This window comes from Schistocerca serialis, chromosome 1, assembly GCF_023864345.2.
Source record: "Schistocerca serialis cubense isolate TAMUIC-IGC-003099 chromosome 1, iqSchSeri2.2, whole genome shotgun sequence".
NCBI lineage: Eukaryota > Metazoa > Arthropoda > Insecta > Orthoptera > Acrididae > Schistocerca > Schistocerca serialis.
Window position 1 is genome coordinate 557,987,766 of NC_064638.1, and position 20,948 is coordinate 558,008,713.

Consider the following 20,948-nt stretch of genomic DNA (forward strand, 5'->3'; position numbering starts at 1 on the left):
CCCTGGGAGGGGGGGGGGGGGGGGGAGGGAGGGGGGGAGTGCCACTATCTAGTATTGCTCTAGTTCTGACATATCGTAGACCTGGGACTGATACGCAGAACAGTCTGAGCTGTAGCGGGGAGGTGGGTAGCCTCCACATGATCCGAGTTTACATTTAGTGAGTTTGCTGTTTCCTCTTCGATCATTACTCTGACATCAAATGAAAACAAAACCGATTTCTGCAGCTGTGAACTATTAAGTGAATTAAAATACATTCACATAATTACGGAAGGCTAAAATAAGTTATTAGGTTTGGATTTTATTGTATTTCCACCTTTCCTGACAGTCAAGCATTAATTGCCTTGCAGAACAATGAAGTTATTTTTTTTTGGTTTGCTGAAGAAATTTGGCTTTTGTTAATCTTTTCCACTGAGGCAGTCCATTTGAAATGAAGTGTTTAATTCTACACAATTGGCTAGTATCAACTTGGTTGGTTGGTTTGTGGGATTGAAGGGGCCAGACTACAACGGCCATCGGTCCCTAGTACCAACTGTTCGCTGCATTTCAAGTGCATGTTTTCATCTTCTAGCATGTATCGCATTATGCCATAATAAAGAACCAAACATGATATAATACAGTACTGGTACTCCAAGAAAATTCACATCCAAATCTGGACATATGAATGTGCACTTCAAGCCGAATTGTGTGTTTTTGTATGGTTCACGAAATTCCAATGTTCTTGAAGTATCCTCTGATGTCGTGTTTCTTTTACGACATAATGTAAGATTACAAACATAGAGGCTTCCTGCGTCACCATAGCTGCACAAGCTCGTTGATGCCTGTTATCTGGCGCTCTCTGGCAACTGCTGAAATGAACCTATTTCTAACAGGTTGTGGGAAAATATTGTGAATGGTGGTCTGAAAAGTGTTACTTCCAAAGTAAATTTCCTTTTACACAAGATTGAACTATGTGTGAGAATGTACGATGAATTTCTTAAATCACAAAGTGTTTGACTCTCATTTAAAAAACAACTCTTTGAGGACGACCATTAGAATTATTTCGAGCTCAGATGATCAGACATCTAAGTCGTCATTCAAAATTTTACTGGCACATTTGTGTGATGTATCTTAAAGTGTAACACGTGCAATAAAGATCAATGTTGTATGCGAAAGCTTCAATTCTCTTGCAGTTTATTAATCTTAGAGACCAATATTATATGTGAAAGCTTTGTATATTAATGTAAACTGTTAACTTTTGCTATTTGTGTGTTCGCGCTACTTAATATTGGCTGACTACGATCACTAGTCCTATGTTCTGAATATCCGCCGTCATCAGCTGGTGAAGATCAGGTGACACGAGCTATGATTGGCTTACAAAAGCTCGTCACAATATTGATTTCAATGCTTCAGAAAGTAACATGTGGTGTATGGTGGGATTTGAATTATACTTTTGCAATATGAAAATATGCAACGTACATGTTGCTGCACATCGCAGATCTTTGCAAAACATGTCTTTTTCCCCATGTTTTGTTTTATAAAGTGCTGGGAAATTCTATGCCAGTGTATAAAACCATAACTATTCAATGGATTGATAAGTTTTACAGTTCTGAAGAGAATTATACTGTCATTTAATATGGAGAAAGTGTATTTTCACCTAGGAGAAAATGTATTCTTAACCAGGAAATCCAAGAAATAGCTGGGAATTTTTTTCCTTGTCCGCATATACACCCTGGAAATCCACTAGATTCAGGTAGTGGCCCCACTAAATCTATGTGTGTGGCAAAAATGGCCCTTCGGCGCAGAGAAGCTCCCCAATTGTGGCTGGTTGTGTCGTGCTGTTTTCACCCTCTGGCAAGGAATGCACGCTTATGTCCAAGTGGCACAATCCCGCTTCATATTCGGGTCCATGTAAAACTAGTTTCATTGTGGGGCATACTCAGAGGTGAGCTAAGTTATGGAGCAAGTCAAATATTGTTTGGTGATAGTTGGCAGGAACGAAAGGTCGCTTAATTCCCATGTCGCCGCCTGACAAGAATCATTCCAGGTCCGTATCTGTTACCTGTGCATCTGCAAGGTTATGGAAATCCAGTTGAATGGTCGTGGCCACTAGGCAAGACAAGTAGTTCACAACCATATTGTCCACTCCATGCACATGGTAAATGGCTGTTGTGAACTGTGAGATGTGATCCAAATGCCTAAGCCAGTATGATGTGGTGTTGGCAGATGGATTCTTTGCTGCGTCAGCTAATGGTTGATGGTCTGTATAGACATTAAGTGGTCTCCCTTCAATATTGTCGTAGAAGTAGCACACCACTCCGTACATGGCCAGTAGTTCGCGGTCAAAGATTGACCTCTTCCGTTTTAGAGCCTGTCAGTTTCCTTGAGAAAAAAACGGAGAGCTTGTGTCATCCCTGGTACTTCATCCTATAATACAGCGCTCGGTCACTTGTGTCTGATGTAATGATAAGCTCAGCATCTGGTGAAGGTGGTGTGGGCTAGATGAGCTTTAATGTTGTCAAATGCAGTTTGCATCTCGGCTGTCCATGTTAGCTTCTTCTTCCCTGATTTATTTTTCCCTCGTAGAGGTTCTGTGATGGAAAGTAGAGTTTCAGCTGCAAGGGGTCAGTGTCGGCAGTAGAAATTGACAATGATGAGAAATTTAGGTAGTTCTTAGTAATTTGTTGGAGGGGACCTGTTAGTAATCTACTCAGTTTTGCCCTGTATGGGTCATATGACTGTTGCAACAACTAGGTGGCCAAGAGGCTGTCGCAGTTGGCATTCCTCAGTATAAATTTCCACCCTGTGTTGTGACAGCTTGTCATATACTCCATTCAAGTGTCATTCATGTTCCTCTGTGGATATTGAGAATGTAATTAAATCATCTAAATAGCAGTAACAGTGTGGCACATTGAAAAACAACCCATCAATGAATCTTGGTCACATTTGTGTGGCGTTTTCCAACCCAGACGCATGAATAAGAATTCATAAAAACTGAATGGAGTGATAATGGCCATTTTGTGAACATCCTCTGGGGCCATAGGTATTTGGGAGTATGTTCTCCTACAGTCCAGTACGCTAAGATCGTGTGCGAAATCGTAGATATTCAGGACTGGGTAGCTATCTATAATCATTCTGGCATTGAGGTATTGGTAGGCGCATCAGGGGTGCCATGTGATGCCCATGCCCTGTCCGCAGGTCTGATTGTACTCTCCTGGAGAAATTCTTCAGTGGCTGCCTTGGCCGCCTTGAGGGGCTAAGTAGTAGTCCCAGAATCACATTAATTCTGTGGATGGTGCCGCCCGTAACTATGCTAACTGTTTTGTTTGGTAGGGGTGGTCCTGTTGTCTGATCTGTCTGCCTTGTTAGTGGGTAACCTGCTCATGAGAGCAAAACACTGTTGCTATTCGACCTGCTTGTGAGAGCGTAAACACTGTCACTGTTCAACCTGCTCATGAGATATGTGTCACTAAGTGTAATAGGCACTGTACTAGCATGTGTATCCATGCTAGTGGTTGTACAGTTATCCTGTGGCTCTCGTGTGTGCCAGGCTGTCTGTAGTTGCTGCCAAATTTATTGCAGTTGGCTGTCTAGTTCGTGATGGTGGTAGCTCAGCTGCTCGTTCTCTATACATGTTTTGTTGTTCTCTTAGCAGATGTTCTCATAGGCTGTGATCTTTCTGGGAGTTCATCACAAGTGTTGCACATTGTAATGCAAGATCCACTGCAGTCTCCACATCTAGTGGTGGAGGGGGGAGGGTCTGTGATGGAAGGCAGACTGTCACTGCAGAGGGTATAATAACAGAGCCCTGCTGAGATTTGGGATGAAGTGATAATGACGGAGGAAGTCCGCTCCGAGAACAGGTTAGACTATTTCAGCCACAAAGAAAGTTCATGGGCATGGTGTGTGGATGTCTAGCCAGAGAATCATGGAGGTTGCCCCCATTACCAGTATTACTGAATCATTTTCTGCTCGGAGTTATATGGTTGAGGGCATGTTATCTCCTGTGGTGAGATGTGGGGGTAGCTTGCTGATGTCCGCACCCGTATCAACCGGCAGGTACTGGTGTAGTCATCTGCCCATGTGTGTGGCATATTACATGCTTTTGTATCTCCAGTAGAAAGGCAGCTTTTTGTAGGGAGGCAGACTGGTGCACCTAAGCCAGTCCACCACTGTATTTTGGGTAGTCACATGGCTGTTGGCAGTGGTGTGCATCAGCACCGAATCGTGCGTAAAACCAGCAGTAGCTGCGAGTCGTGTTGTGTCGTGTTGGCTGGGCTGTGTCATTTCATGGTGGACTGGGTGTTGTCCGTCTCCCTTGTTTGTTTATTTCCTGCTGGAGCTGGTCCGTGCACCGTTATTGTTGCGGCTCTGCAGCGGTTGCAGCCTGCAAGGTCTGCACTGTATCCATTGCTGGCATGGCAGTCATAGTTAGGTGTTCTGGCACCGTTCAGTATCCAGTGGTGTGCGAGAGCTAGCACCCTAGTGGCCAGTTGTAGGTGCATTTCCAGTGATGTGTCCGCATGCACTAGAAATGCTGTCTGTATTTGCTCTGGGAGCGTCAGTAACCATAATGACCATAGGGCCCAGTCTGCTAGCAGGTTGCTATCAATTTTCAGGTGCAGTTTGCACCATAACACCGATGGTGTGTCATCGCCCAACATTGTCTCATTTATGGCAAGATGCAGTTGTGCGTGATAATCATTGTAATATTGGTGACTTCACCGTCTCACACTTGGGCGCAGTTGGAGTATTTAGCAGAAGATCACTGACGAGGTCCACTTGTTTACCGAGATGGTTGTGAAGTATTAACAGCTTGCTCTGGTCATCCTCGATCCCTGCTGTCCTCATCATACATTGGCATAAAGCAAACCACACTTCTGGTGAGTCTGTGTGAATGGGTGGCAGGTGGAGTTTGATAGATGGTGGGTGGTTCCCGTAGTGGTCATTTTGTGTTGGTCACACTGCGTTGTCACCGTGCAGTAGTTGCCTGGCATTCCTCAGATCGACTGTAGTGGCCTGATCAGGTATGGCCACTGTTTTTTGTACCTGTCAGCATGGTGTGGTGTGATATTCCGGTTGGAGCTGTGCTGGGCAGTGATGTCACACCCGTGGACTGGCGTGTGGCACAGCGCAGCTGATATCTCTGTGCTGTCCCCCTTTTGACATATAGAGGCAACAGTGGACTGCGGTGAAATATAGTTCTGTTGGAATCACAGTTGTCTGACAATGTTTGTCCATGTGTCTGCTGTGCACACTGTTCTGTTAGTCATGTTGCGGCTGTCGCAGTTACTGTGGTGTCATTGATGTAACAAAACACAATGCATGGTGCAGGTGATGTAGCAAGTAAGTTCGTGTTAACAGCTTCGCACCCCTTGGTTGTAACGTGTTGCGGTAGGTGGGGTGAAGTCACAATTAGTTGGAAGCCATTGTGGTGTGCTCATACAGTCAGCGGCATGTCGTGTAATCATTGTTGGCTGAATAAATTCATGGTAGAGAGTTGGCTCATGTGTTATGGGGTTCACTGTAGGCATGGTGGTGATATTTGGCTGGGATTTGACACCCTTCGTTGTCAGTGCGGGTGGTGTAGCAGTTGGGTTGTAATTCTGATATCCACATTGTGGTCTTAGTGCTGTTGACATGTCTTTTGTGGCGTCCTGGTGTTGTTGATATGTGGTCATGGTAAAATGGTTGTGTTGTGCATCCGTACCAGTGTGCGGCAGCATCAGTGCATCCTGGTGGGAGCTGGGGTGTGGGGAGTGGTGCGGCAAGTGGGCTCTGATGTCACGCATGGGGTGTACTGTGGTACATGGTGTGGCTGCTGTGACGTCACCCATGTAACATGTGGGAGTGAAAGCAGTTTGCAGAAATATCCCATTCTGTTCAAAATTACTGTTAACTGACACTCCCTGTCCCTGAGAGCCCCAAATAAACTGACCTGCATATTTGTTTGTTGACACTGATTGTTCAGCTTTTGTTACGTCACTGTAGTTGGTGTAATTATCCTGTCAATGCCTGACATTTCAATGTAATGGTAGACTTACTCAGATGATAGGGAGACTTGCAAGTAGCATTAGTAATAGCTGAATGTATATAAATTGGAATATTGCACTCAAGAATGGTGGGGGCGGCAGGGTAGTGCCATTGTTCGTTACCAACGTTCGTCATTGTCCCTTCATTATGTAGTCTGACGAGGTTAGTGTCCATGTAAGCACTCGTAGTACTACTTTCAGTGTTTGTTAAAGGCACTGTGGTTTAGGGAAGTTCAATATCATAGTCCTTGTGTGGGTGCTGATGTGACAATGGTTGCATTGATGTGCGGGTATTAAACATAGAAATATTGCAAATTTTGTCTTGCAGTGAAAAGTCGTTAGATAAACACTCACAACACTTGCTATCATTGACTGTAGCTGACTGACCGTTGCTGTGTGTATGTTGGATCCTTGTCGGCAAGGTATTGGATTCTTAGGTCGGGTGGAGGTGGAGCAACGTGACGTACGAAAATGTTGCAACGCATTTGTCAAAAAAACTCGGGGTCACCAATGTGGGATTCAGGTACTGAACACAATGTTCATAATGTGTAACGACTGTCAACATTACTGATTCATGTATACAATATTTATTTATACATATTATATGGACATATACAAATTAAACACTTGGCATCTCAAAACACACTGCGCCCAAGGTCCAGAGATACTGTTCTTGCAGCAATCTTCTTGGAGACAGAAGTCCAAAGAGCTTGTGTCCCCACAAAAAGAATAATTGGTTTCCTTTACTAGGTGAAGCCCTTGGATGAATCAGATCATGTAGTTCTGCTATTACTAAGGTGGATGGAAGCCACATAAACAGAATTTCATTGTGATAAAACAGCTACATGCTGCTGCTTGTCCAAAATCCTACTCGTTAGGTTCTGTTTGCTGATATACATTGTGCATGATGTTATGAGACTCCAGTACAACAGTGAAATATTTTAAGTTTCCTTCCACATTGACTTATGATCAAACAACTGCATAAATTTGTTAGTAAAGCAGAGCCCAGGCTGATGTTTACAAAAACAGTTCCTAGAAAATTATGTTTTGTATGGAGGAGATTGCTTCAGACCACATATTTCAGCTGTTGTTGAGTAAGTCCCAGTGTCTGGTAACCATACAAAACAGATCTGAGACAGTGATAAGAGAATGCTCAGAAAAGAGATGTGCAGTCTGTCACAGGGTTTTTCATATAAATTGAAAATATCACACTTCTGTTCAAAGGTCTTTAATATGAGAAAATATATGATCGTGAAAGGAATGAGTCTCGAAGTTTCAAAATCACATCTACTGCAGGGAATCAACAAATATGCTTTCCGACTTCAATGTAACATGGATACCCATAATATTGCATGAACTGCTAAAGACATTGGAACAAGGTTTTCGCAGTGATACTAACAAAAGGGGAAGTATTTTTTTAGTGTGATTAATATTTATCATCGTTTATCAAGTGTCTGCATCCAGACACTTGGCCGGCCGGTGTGGCCAAGTGGTTCTAGGCGCTACAGCCTGGACCCGCGCGGCCGCTTCGGTCGCAGGTTCGAATCCTGCTTCGGGCATGGATGTGTGTGATGTCCTTAGGTTAGTTAGGTTTAAGTAGTTCTAAGTTCTAGGGGACTGATGACCTCAGATGTTAAGTCCCATAGTGCTCAGAGCCATTTTTGAACCAGACACTTGATAAACAATGATAAATATTAATCACACTAAAAAATACTTCCCCTTTTGTTAGTATCACTGGAAGCAGATACAGGGGAATGGAGGATCAGATAAACCAAGAGCTTGAGGAACTATACCAGCAGCCCAACATAGCAGGAACTGTCAAAGCTAAACGAATGCAGTGGGCCGGCCATGTGGCCCGGATGGAGGATCACAGATGGCCTCGGAAGCTCCTGGATTTCACACCTACAGGAAACAGACCGCCAGGGAGACCCAAGAAGTGTTGGAGGGATGGACTCCATGAAGATTTATACCAAGTGTCAATAGATGTGGACGAATGGCAGATAGCAGCCATGGACAGAATACAGTGGAGGAGGAAACTTGTAGATGCGTGCGGTCCACTGGGCCTGATCACGTAGTAGTAGTAGCAGTTTATCAAGTGAGAGATTGAAACTACTATTAGTTTATTTTATAACTCATGAAAAAGGAACCGCACTGGAATTGCAACAATGTTATATTGCGTAAATGGTGTGATTTCATGATGTACCTGCAACCCTATTCTTCATTTTAACACATTACCCATGTGTTTATGCAAAATCCCAATCATCACTTTTCATTATCATTGTACCTATTCATTCGCCATTCATTCCCCACCTACAGGAATCCTTCCTAAAAATCCAGAATCCGTAACCCCTCACCTGGTTCAGATTCATTGATGACATCTTTGCTATCTGACTTGAAGGTAAGGAAACCCTATTCACATTCCTCCAGAACCTCAACAACTTCTCCCCTATTTGCTTCACCTGGTCCTAGTCAACCCAACAACCCACCTTCCTAGATGTAGACCTCCACCTCAGAGATGGCTACATCAGTACCTCCATCCATATCAAACCTACAAACCACCAGCAATACCTCCGCTTTGACAGCTGCCACCCATTCCATACCAACAAGTCCCTTCCATACAGCCTAGCCACCCATGGTTGTCACATCTGCAGTGTTGAGCAGTCCCCCTCAAAATATACACGAGTGTCACACTGAAGCCTTCACTGACCGCAGTTATCCTCCCAACCTTGTACAAAAGCAAATCTTCCATGCCTTTACTTTCCAGTCTCCCAACACCTCCCAAAGTCCCACAGTCCAGCCACAGGGGGGCATTCCCCTTGTAAGTCAGTACCATCCGGGACTGGAGCAACTGCAATACATTCTCCACCAGGGTTTAGATTAACTCTCGTCGTGCCTTGAAATGAGAAATGTCCTACCCACTATCCTTCCCACCCCTCCTACAGTGATATTTCCCCATCCACCGAACCTACACAATATATTTGTCCATCCTTAAACAACCCCAGCTCCCAATCCCTTACCTCATCGGTCATACCCCTGTAATAGACCTAGATGGAAGACCTGACCCATATGTCCTCCTACCACCACCTACTCCAGTCAGGTCACTAACATCACCTATCCCATCAAAGGCAGGGCTACCTGTGAAACCAGTCATGTGATCTACAAGCTAAGCTGCAACCACTGTACTGCATTCTGTGTAGGCATGACAACCAACAAGCTGTCTGTCCACATGAATGGACACAGACAGACTGTGGCCAAAAAACAAGTGGACCACCCTGTTGCTGAACACACTGCCAGACATGATATCCCTCATCCCTCATCTCAATGACTGCTTCACAGCCTGTGCCACATGGATCCTTCCCACGAACACCAGCTTTTATGAATTGCACAGATGGGAACTTTCCCTGCAATACATCCTAGTTCCCGTAACCCTCCTGGCCTCAACCTTCATTAGTCACTGTCCTCACCCATACAGCCCCCTCCCTGTTCCCATTCCAGCACTACACAGCTGTCATTTCACCACCACACACAGTCTTTTAATTTCTTTTTATTTCTCTCCTTTCCACTACTCCCCCCCCCCCTTCCCCTCTCTCCATCTTGTCTCCTGCCCTCCTTCTAAACTTCAGCATTTCACTGTCTGCCACCCCCACCATACTATCCCTCCCCCATCCCCTTCCCTGCCTCCTCCTTACCCCTGCCCAGTCGCCACTCCCATCATGCACTGGTGCTGCAGCTTGCAGTGTGGTTTCAGTTGTCTGTATATTTTATATAATTTTTGAAATATTGGAGGGCTCAAAATTAAAATGGAAAACTCTAAATTTGATGTACTGATGAAATCAGTAAAGCTAGAGAAGAATGAGAATGTACAAAATTGTATAGGGAGTCCCTCCGCCGCGCAGGATTAGCCGTGCGGTCTGAGGCGCTGCAGTCATGACTGTGCAGCTGATCCCGGCGGAGGTTCGAGTCCTCCCACGGGCATGGGTGTGTGTGTGTTTGACCTTAGGATAATTTAGGTTAAGTAGTGTGTAAGCTTAGGGACTGATGACCTTAGCAGTTAAGTCACATAAGATTTCACAGACATTTGAACATTTTTTGGAGTCCCTCCTGTGTACCATTTCTGAATGCAGTAGGAAGGGAAATAATTATTTTGTTAGACTGTGTCTCAATAACCAAACACTATATGCTGACTTGTGGTGCATAAATGTTAATTTAGATGAAAAGAAAGTTCACTGTATCTCTTTGTAATAAGAAAATGTATTTTAATAAGTTCTTATTCCCTTTATTAAATTATTTATGTTTTACAAATTTTAATTTTGACAAAAATTTCAATTCGTTTTGTGTCAGCTGGCAAGAATTGATGGGGCACCTGCAGCAGGATTTGAGGAAAAGGATACAGCTGCTTTCAATCCAGGGCATCCACGGGAAAAATGGATCAAGAAGAGAACTTCAGTTAAACTGAAGGTGAATGAATTTTTTTCTATTAATGCCGTTTGTAGTTTCTGTCTCATATATCTCTATCTTTCATAATTCCAAAATGGTGAGTAAAGTGTCATTAAGTTTAGTCTTTTCTCATGGTATTAGCCCCCCCCCCCCCCCCTCCTCTCTTTCACTCTCTCTTTCTATTTCTGTTTATATCTCCCACTCCCTTTCCCTTTTACTCTCCTTCCATCTCCCTTTCTCAGCTGCCTCCCCTTAATTATTGTCACATTTTCTTCTGCAGGCACATAATTTAACTTAGGTGTCCTCAGGAAGTGACTAGTTTGCCTGAACAGTATTGTAACCAACATTTTCATAGGATAGGAGTTAAAGAGTTGGAAAGCGCTGTATTTGAGATCCTGCATCTGATCGTTAAGTTGTTACTGTCTCGGGTTACTTTTGCTATCACTGTGAAACCACACACTTCTTTGCTGCGGGGAACAACATTGTACGTGAAGGGGTCATGGACGACATACAAAATGTTGTGGTAATGAGTATAGCACATAGCACACATGAATAGAGGAAGGAAAAGTCAAGTTACCATTTTGTGAGTGGAAGGTCAATGAAAAGAAGACACTTAGTGGCAGTAAATACCCTTCTATAGCAAACACAAATTGTCCTGTTTGTGGAAAATTGACTTCTGATGGGTGAGTGGAACAATATTATAACTGTTAATCATAATGAAAATAAGTTTCTCATAATTTGCATAGCCAAGAACTTGTATTTGTAAAATATTTGCAGAGTTAAATACAGTAGTATAACAATCAAAACAGGAATTAATAAATGATCCACTGCTGTGGACTATAAATTACTCATTACAAGGTATAGTTTCCTACCAGTCTTCAGAATTTTACCCTTACACAGCCAAATAAAAGAGCCTTTCATGGATATCATCAAAATGATTGAGGTCCAGTCACTGCCAATGCCAGGGCAATGAATTCAGGGTGTATACGGCCCGGGAGATCCGGGAAAAACCCGGGAATTTTTTTATCTGGGAAAAACCCGGGAATTTTTTTATCTGGGAAAAACCCGGGAATTTTTTAGAATTCCGGAATTTTTCATTCTTTTAGATTTCAGTTAAATTTTTGTAGGTTTGATGTGTAAGATCTGATACCTTGACAAGGAACTTTAGCCCACTACTGCTGAATAATACTGCAGCAATGAAACATAAATCAGAGAATAACACCAAAATAAAAGTTTAGTTGCGTAGAAAATGAGTAATTTACACAATGCACAGACCAGTTTGCCGACACCGAAAAGTGTCAAGGGCTTTAAGTCGAAGATTATGCAGTACGTCCATAACAACTAACGTGCATTCGATGTGCTTGTGTCACAATTGTTTACATTTCTAACAGATCACTGGAAAATATTACGAATAGTGACTTGAGAAGTGTTACTTTCAAAGTAAATTTCCACGCAAGATGATGTATGTTACGTGTGAGAATGTGCAGTGAATTTCTTAAATCACAGGGCGTTATAACTCTCATTCAAAACGTACCGGTAACACTTGAGGATCAACCATTTGAAAAATTTCGGGCCCAGAAGATAAGTCATTTATGTCACTATTTAAAATTTTACCGCACATTTGTATTTGATATGACTTAACATGTAACACGTTAAAAAAAAGACTGAGCGTCAAGTTAGTTTTCATATTTAATGTTGTTCTTTCATAGATAAAAAATTATGCAGTCAATGGCAAAAAGTATAATTGACCTTCAAAAAAAGTGAATAATGTGTTGCTGAGCAATGTCACAGGTCTCTTCATGCCAGAGCACTTAGACTTTTCTATAGTATAGAAAAGACGAAGTGTTCTGGCATGCAGAACGATACCAGTTCGCTTCTTTTCTACTTTTTTTGCCGGTGAATTGGATCTTCGTCTCCGAACAGCTCTAACGTTCGCTACTACTTGTTTCTACCCGTACCTTGTTCGTGTATGAAATTAGTCCTGTTTTAGAGCGAAACCTGTGTCAAGCGCAGCTACTGTATTCCCCACTCTAAAATTTGTTTTCTGTAAGGACAAGTATGTCTTTTACCTCTTCCACTCCTCAATTTATCTGATTTTATTATTTTTTTATTTAAATACAAAAGCTTGTGGTTTAATTGCTGTTAAATACCTTTAATTACTGTCTTTCGTTTTAGAATAATAAGAGATTTTTTCCGTAAAATATTTTGTGCATTTTTACAGTCCTTTCTTTTCGGATTTTCGTTTTGCTAAATTTTAGCTCAGGTCTTTATTTTAATACTTAATTTCTGAAATTAGGTTTATTTTTCAAATATTTTTTAATCACGGAAGTTATTGTTTGAAATGTATATTTAAATATCTGTGGGAGTTAGCAGTTTCAAATAAATAACACTATCATATTAATTTGTTTTAAAAACATTTTATTAAAGAAACATTTTAATTATTATTAGACAATACAACAAATAATTTAGAAGGAAGTACCATGTTTAACAACAAATACTGTAATTTACGAATTGGCCTTGGAGAATAACTCACTTGGAACTGTGTGCGAGAGTTTTGATTCGTTCTGTAATAGATTCTCGCTCTATCTGAGCGTTTTGAATGGTCCCCTCAAGTTTTGCCTTCTTCTCTTTAAGCTGACTTATTTATGCGTCAGCAATCTTCCTTTTAGCCAGATGATCCTTTTTCCTGTATGACTCGTCGTTTCGATTTTTGAGGTCTTCAGCATATTGATCTCGTGAGTTTCTTACAGAGTGTATAAGGTACTTTGTTATAGGCACTCCTTGGACTCCGCCGTGTGTCTTGACGGCGTCGTACACCAGTCTTCTGCTGATTACAGATTGTTCCCTCATATTCTCGCTTCGCAGCTGCTTGACCGTGGTACAAAGTGAGCATGATTTCCATTGCCTTCTGCAGCTCGTGGCACTTTGCATTCTGGTTTTTGAGACATTTCATCTAGCTGTTGCTTCTTTTTGTTGAATGTTTCGAACTTTGTTTTGCAGTTCTTCTTTACAACAGAAGCTTCTGCTTTATCGGCACATACACCGTCCATCCAATTGCTCTCCGCCAAAATCTGTAGAAAGGAATTAAATCATTTGGGACCAGCCTCCCTGCACGCTATTGTGGGATCAAAGCAGCTTACAGCTTTTGTCAACCTAAAGTGTAAGGGAGATTTCTCCATCAACTTTGACACGAGCTTGATCATTACTCTTCTGCATTCGCTCCGGATCTTAGTGATTTCAAGGGCTGTGAGAGACCTGCCCTTTCTGAATTCATTCTTGATGGTGAACCCAATCTTGATGTGGTTCACACCCAAAAGATTGGATTCTTTGTCCAAATTAACTGACGGCAAAATCGTCGTCGGCTGGACAAAACGTGTCATTGTTGTCTCCATTATCTCTGTCAAAGCAGGGTGGAGGAATGGTGATAGTGGCCAATTGGATTGGAAATCCTTTAGGAAAGGTGTCAAGTCTCCAGCAAGAGTCTTGAAAAGGGCAATTTTCGGACCAAGTAACTTGTCCTTGAGGTAGCTAGCGCATTTTGGTTTGTTTTTTCCTTCCAGTTTTCCAACAAATATTCGCAGAAACAGAAGCATTACTAGAGCTCGCTCAGCAACTTCCACATTCTCCAGCCATCGGATCACGCAAAATTTTAAGGGAAACAGTTCCGATTCCGTTGTCGAAATATATGGAGCTTTTCTGGCAGGGACATCCTTAAAAAGATTGTACAAGGCACGTAAAAACTGAATTATCATTCACTGTGTTTCTTGAACTGCGGACTTGAAGGCACCATGAACAACGTGAAGCCCACACGTTCCAATTTCCAGTAAAACGGTGTCTACTCCTTCCATTTCGTTCAAAAAATTTTTAAAGTTCCCTTAAGAACACGAAGTTGACGTTAGGGCTGTCCATCGATACTTGTAAAAGTTTTTTCATTGCTTCGCCGGGAATTATTTTTATGAAGGACTCGAATAGCTTAGCTGCCGTCGAACTGCCTAGAAAAGCCGATGCGTAGTAACGGGGGCACCCTAGATTTTTTTTAATGTCCCAATAACGCACTAAAATGTCCCTCTGGATTCTTTTGCACACCTTGTTCAAGGATTCGTCAAAAGAAACAACAATCCTTGATGCGTTTACGAGGTCAGATTTAATTTCAGACTCAAAGAAGGGGGCTAGTCCATATTGCACGATATAACCGATTTTGTCCTTTTGTAAGCACATGCTCTTGGCCACTTCACTGTCGGGGAACATTGCGGGGAAAAGCAACACGTAGTTCGCAGAACTACGCAGTGACTTGTGTGAAACGATGCACTCCAAACACCACAGTATTTCCGCCTTTGTTACTTCGTCCTTTATTGCCATCCGATCAATTCCTCCCAGCTTATTCCCGGGTTTAGACATTGCAGTGACATGCTTTTGCGGAGGCGCAATAATTCCAGCGGCCAACGCCACTGAATCCGCAGATGTGGTAGTGGAAGTAGACTCTGTCTGCTGGGTTGAAGTGGTCGCCGCCGGTCGGGTGTAGATGTACAAACTTGCTGTGCTTCTCATGGCAGCTGCTTTCGTGACGTGCTTCTTGGATTTTGTCATGTGATTTGTAAGAGCCGATCTTCCAATAGTACAGATGTTAATGAGGGTCCCTGGACATAATCCACATTTAGCACTATAAAGGTCTGTAGGTACTTTCACCAACCAGTCCTTGAATGCAGGATCTGAAAGCCAGCTATCTTGAAAACCAATCGACATGGCACAGTCGCAGTGGTTGTTGGTGGGTAACCTTTATTGGAGAAAGAGGAACGATGGATGTAAATAAGGCTGCGCCTCATTATTACGCATAATGAAATGTGACACAATGAGTGTTACCTACCTTGTCAGTTTATAAAACTTTGCCCCGCACGTGCACAGAACTGAATTCAGCAGGTGAGCCAAGCACACTGACTACTGACAGACTGTGTGATTTGAAAAACGAGTGAGGCACGTTCGACAACACTGTCTCTGCCAAGCAACAATCAGCATTAATTATGATATTATTAGTAGCGCTGCGTTTGTTGACCCTTTAAGAAACTATGAATGACAAGACTTATAAACCAGTCTTACTCCAGTAATCTGTTGCAAGTTTCTAGCTAATTTTACATGTACAGTACAGCACCTCAATTATAAAGACGAAAGATATTAAAGCCACCGCGCTCATCGACCAAAGTTCTGAAGGCTTCGCCACCTTTTCGTTCTAGCTAATTCCTTACCATGAGGCTTCTCCTCTCTCTCTCTCTCTCTCTCTCTCTCTCTCTCTCTCTCTCTATATATATATATATATATATATATATATATACCAAACCAAAAGAAAGCGCTGGCAGGTCGATAGACACACAAACAAACACAAAATTCAAGCTTTCGCAACCAACGGTTGCTTCATCAGGAAAGAGGGAAAGGCAAAAGGATGTGAGTTTTAAGGGAGAGGGTAAGGAGTCATTCCAATCCCTGGAGTGGAAAGACTTACCTTAGGGGGGAAAAAAGGACAGGTATACACTCGCGCACACACACACCCATCCGCGCTCATACACAGTCACAAGCAGACATGTCTGCTTGTGACTGTGCATGATATATATATAGGGAAACATTCCACGTGGGAAACATATATCTAAAAACAAAGATGATGAGACTTACCAAACAAAAGCGCTGGCAGGTCGATAGACACACAAACATACACACAAAATTCAAACTTTCGTTACAAACAGTTGCTTCATCAGGAAAGAGGGAAGGAGAGGGAAAGACGAAAGGATGTGGGTTTTAAGGGAGAGGGTAAGGAGTCATTCCAATCCCGGGAGCGGAAAGACTTACCTTATGGGGGAAAAAGGGCAGGTATACAGTCGCGCGTGCGCCCCCCCCCCCCCCCCCCACACACACACACACACACACACACACACACACACACACACACACACCCACACCCACACCCACACACACACACACACACACACACACACACACACACACACACACACACATATCCATCCGCACATACACAGACACAAGCAGACATTTGTAAAGGCAAAGTCTTTGCCTTTACAAATGTCTGATTGTGTCTGTGTATGTGCGGATGGATATGTGTGTTTGTGATCCAGTACATTGATAATGTCGCTTTTTATGTATCCCTCCGCACTTATAAATGTAATAAACCCTGTTCAGCTGTTATTGTTGTCTTCACGTTATGTTTTCTTGCTGTTCTTTGACGTACTTGCAAGCCCCCTCTCCATATTTTTCTGCTAATAAAGTTCGCAGTAAAGGAAACACTCTGGATGATGATTCAGTTTGTACATGCCTTGTAAACCCTATTTAAGGATTTCCATTCCAGACTAGCTCTGTATATTTGGACCATTGAATCGGAACGTTTGCCATTGAAGATTTGCGTGATCCGATGGCTGGAGAACTTAGACGTTGCGGAGTGTGCTCTAGTAACTGTTTCTGTATTTGCCAATGTTTGTTGCAAAGATAGAGCACAAAAACAACCTGGAACGTGCTAGCTACACGGTAGTCTATGATCATCTGAAGAACATGCTACTCAGCTCAATAAACTCGTATTTCGAGACTCTTGCTCCAGACTTTTCTTCTTTAATTATTGACCAACTTACGTAATGTTTTTGTTTACCAATTATTTGCCAGCTAGTATTTTCCTGTAATACTGTCTCGACGTTTTTTTTTTTCTCTTTACATATACCAAGTTATACTTTTTGGCATTGAATGTATAAACGGCAATTGTTTTATTTGTATTTAATCACGGTAACAGCGGCTGTATTATTACGGCGTTTCACGGTATTGGGATTTTGAGCAGGCATGTAATGATGTTAGCTGCTGAAAGCGATGGCTCGTCTTTTGTGTGATTGAGTGCTGGCTTGGTCATCTCACCTCGCCTCCTCAGCTCGCAGCGATGTCTCTTCCCATTTCATCCAGTCACTGGATCGCTTTGCATTGACCAGCTGACGCCATGGTGACTCCTATTCTGTCCCATCCTTCATTGCCACTCCAGTCCCAGTCAGGCAGAACACAGAATGCTCTCAAAGATCCTTATACCTTGTTGTGAGTGCTCGCAGCCTTACGTCAGTGGGTGTTTAAATGTTGTACAGTATATTCAGAGTTTCGAATAAAAACAATGTAAAAGTTGATGCATCACTCTTCGAGAAAACATGACACTGACTACAGCTAAGTATAAACTTCACTTTGTAAAGGTTCTCCTAAATCGCTGCAGCTATGATCACGAAATAAAAACTAAATAGTGTTATTGGAAAACGGCTTATGGAAAGTTTAGGGGTTTTATACTTCCGAGCACTTTAGGAAATGAAATCCAGCAAAAAACAACGCATTTTGGAAAGATCTTTGATTCGCATCGGCATTTGGACTGCATGTTTGCGTAATACGAAAGTATATGTACGAAATACATCAAATACAGCAGTTTAGTTGCCGAAGCATTCTTAGGTTCCTTCCTAACCACGCCCTTCGAGAAAAAACAGCAAAACATTGTTAATGCCCAATATTATATGTGAAAGTTCAGCTTTTCGTGAAGATATAGTGTACTTACATTACTTTAACCCATTAACCTTTCATCTTTGTATGGTCGTGCTACTTAACAATGATGCTGTTAGTGGTTGAGTACATAACATGTCTTATGCACTGATCGAGGCCCACGAGAAAGACGGGCTGCGGCGCGTACGTCACGAAGAAGGGCCTCAGCTCCCTAGTTCCCTTAACTCAGCGGGCAAAATGCGTATTTAAATCTGTTAACTCCACAACCGGGTTCGTGCATACTAACGAGAATTTCATCTAGTACTGGAATCCGTTATTATGAAGTCTTACTGATTGCTGTTCGTACAACAAAATTTAATGTCAGTTCTCGATAGAAATGGTATAACCGCTCGTTTACAGCATTTAGTCTCTTCTTTGTAACAGTTCTCCTTTCATAGAAGATGTGGTACCTTACTCAACTGATAATCATTTTGGTACGATTTTAATTGCCAAATTAGACCCTGTTAGTAGGCCTACAGACTTCTTATCATTGTAGGACTAATAATAGTGGATTCCAATAGTCGATGCAATTCTCGTTCGTACATACACATTTAGTTACGTTAACCGGTGTAGAAACGCACTTTGCTAAGTTGAGCGAGCTCGGCCTACATCTGTAACGTACGCGCCGCGGCCTGTCTTTCTCATAGGCCTCGTGCTCTGAATAACTGCCGTCGTTCGCTAACGAGATCACGTGACAAGAGCTATGACTGGCTGACAAAAGTGCATCGCTCAACGCAATCTCTATTTTAAGGCTTTGGAAGCTACCGTGCTGTAACTTGTGGAATTTGTGTATATACTTTCGCAATACGAAAATAAAATCTGTCCATATTGTCTCACATCAAACATCTTTCCAAACGCATTGTTTCTCCTGTTTCCTAAAGTGCTGGGACGTCCTCAGCCGGTATAAGACCTTCACTATTCAGAGGACTAATAGGTTTTACAGCTCCAAGGGGAAGTATACTGTTGCTTAACACGGATATATTTTCACTCGCTTTTTACATAATTTCATCCGGGAGAAATTGTGTTTTTAACCGGGAAATCCGGGAAAAATCCGGGAATTTTTTTTCCTTGTCCACGTAAACACCCTGGAATTTCTTGTCTACATGATGAACTGATTTCAGATATCTTGGCCGCATAGGCCATGTGTCACATAGAGGTTAATTCAAAATATCTCAGTATATCTGGCTACAAATTTCATCTGATGGCACTGCTATACTAGGGAACAAAAAAGTCATAGCATTCTGCAACTGTGAATTTATCAAAGCATTGCAAAGAGATGAAGAGTTACTTACCTTGTATGATAAGCTTTTGCCAGCCAGAAGCGCCAAGAAGAAGGGCTTCCTTGACATGTCGGTACATCCCAGCTGAAAAACAGGATTTCTATTAGCAACTACCAAGTGAATATCAGATTAAAATCTGCATGGTAAAACCCATTGACTGATTACTGAGGCTTTAATACTGACTATGTACAGATTTAGTATACATGCAACAGAAGCAGTGTTAAATGTTTCAACATATTCCAGTGCTACTTCTTTTATGTACTTGTACTACAATAAACATTATATGTTTTATTGTTGTTTCTCGAAGTATGCTATTTTTGCAATTAGTAACATAGAAAAATCAGTATGTTTCAGTGGTGCAACAGTGTAACTGCACTGATACATCGTTGTTTCCCAAAAAAATCAAATTAATACTATTTTTCAAAGATAACATGTGCCATTTTATGTTGTATAATAACCGTTAGAATAAAAAATACAAATATTTGTGAAATAATTTATTAAAAATTAAGAAATGAAACAGATTAGCGAAACATTTGTCATACCTTTGAATGATCCTTGAAAATGTGCACAGCAAATGAGATACCAACACACATTCTCTTTCCTGATATTTGAAGGATTGTCTATTGACAGATTTTTGAGACTGAAAAACTTTTAGAACTTTCTTAAATCTTCGGGCATAAGTGATCAAAATATGTCAAGGCCACACAACAGCAGACTCTCACATTTATGCAAATTGTTTCACAAAACACTTGACAATTTTTCAATTTTTCAAAAAACATTTGTTTCCATATTTTGTTCAGAAAGCATGATCTTTTTGACAACTCATTTGCTTTCCAGAGTCTTTTGTTCTTGGAATGTCCTAAATTTAGCACGTGATTCAAAGAAAAGTTTTATGATGGTGCAAAATTGCTAGACCTTGAAGAGATGAACTTTTTGACACTTCATTTACATAGCTAGCAGCAGCTGCTCGTGAAATATTTCAATTGTCCCTCAAATTATTGAGTTTTGCCTAGTTACCTTGGTTACTTTCCAGAAGTTAAACATTTGGTATACAAAACTAGGCTTCTCTCTCTCTCTCTCCATCCAAACAGGCCTTGGAAGGCCCAATGGTACCGGCCGGCCACTGTCATCCTCGGACCACAGGCGTCACTGGATGCAGATATGGAGGGGCATGTGGTCAGCACACCACTCTCCTGACCGTATGTCAATTTACGGGCCTGGCTTCGCACTGATCAATTTGATACCATATTTCTCCATTTCCCACTCTTCGTTTGACTATTAAAATTTGGACAAAACCCACTTTGTAATGTATAGGGAGTAGTGTTTTTCCCTTACTCAAACATTTGACCGAAACGTATCCAGGATGATGTTTTACCTAGTTTATAATGCATGCATCAAGAAAACCCAAATAAGTAAGCATAAAACAGTTTTTTATTCTCCTGTAAAATTTGCTTTTTGTTAGTTAAGACATTGTTGAAGTCAACAAGCCAAGTGCTGAAAAGTACACACACAAAAATGTGGCTTAGGGAGGGGGATGGGGGGCCTGCAATTAAATATTAGGCTTACCAGTCACTTTACTTTTGTAACAACCAGTTCAGGAATACAGTCAATGCCCCATCTCTTCCCCAGAGGGAGAGTGGGGGATGACATCAACAACTACATCTACATC

General features: G+C 41.9%; 1 protein-coding gene across 1 annotated transcript in view; it reads left to right on the forward strand.

Annotated features, from left to right (window-relative positions):
- Positions 1-20,948, forward strand: part of LOC126475444 (protein retinal degeneration B) — a 600,634-nt gene that overhangs the window by 529,424 nt on the left and 50,262 nt on the right. The window contains exon 20 of the mRNA XM_050103311.1: positions 10,350-10,466. Coding sequence (XP_049959268.1) covers positions 10,350-10,466 — 117 coding nt within the window. The remainder of the gene's footprint in view (positions 1-10,349; positions 10,467-20,948) is intronic.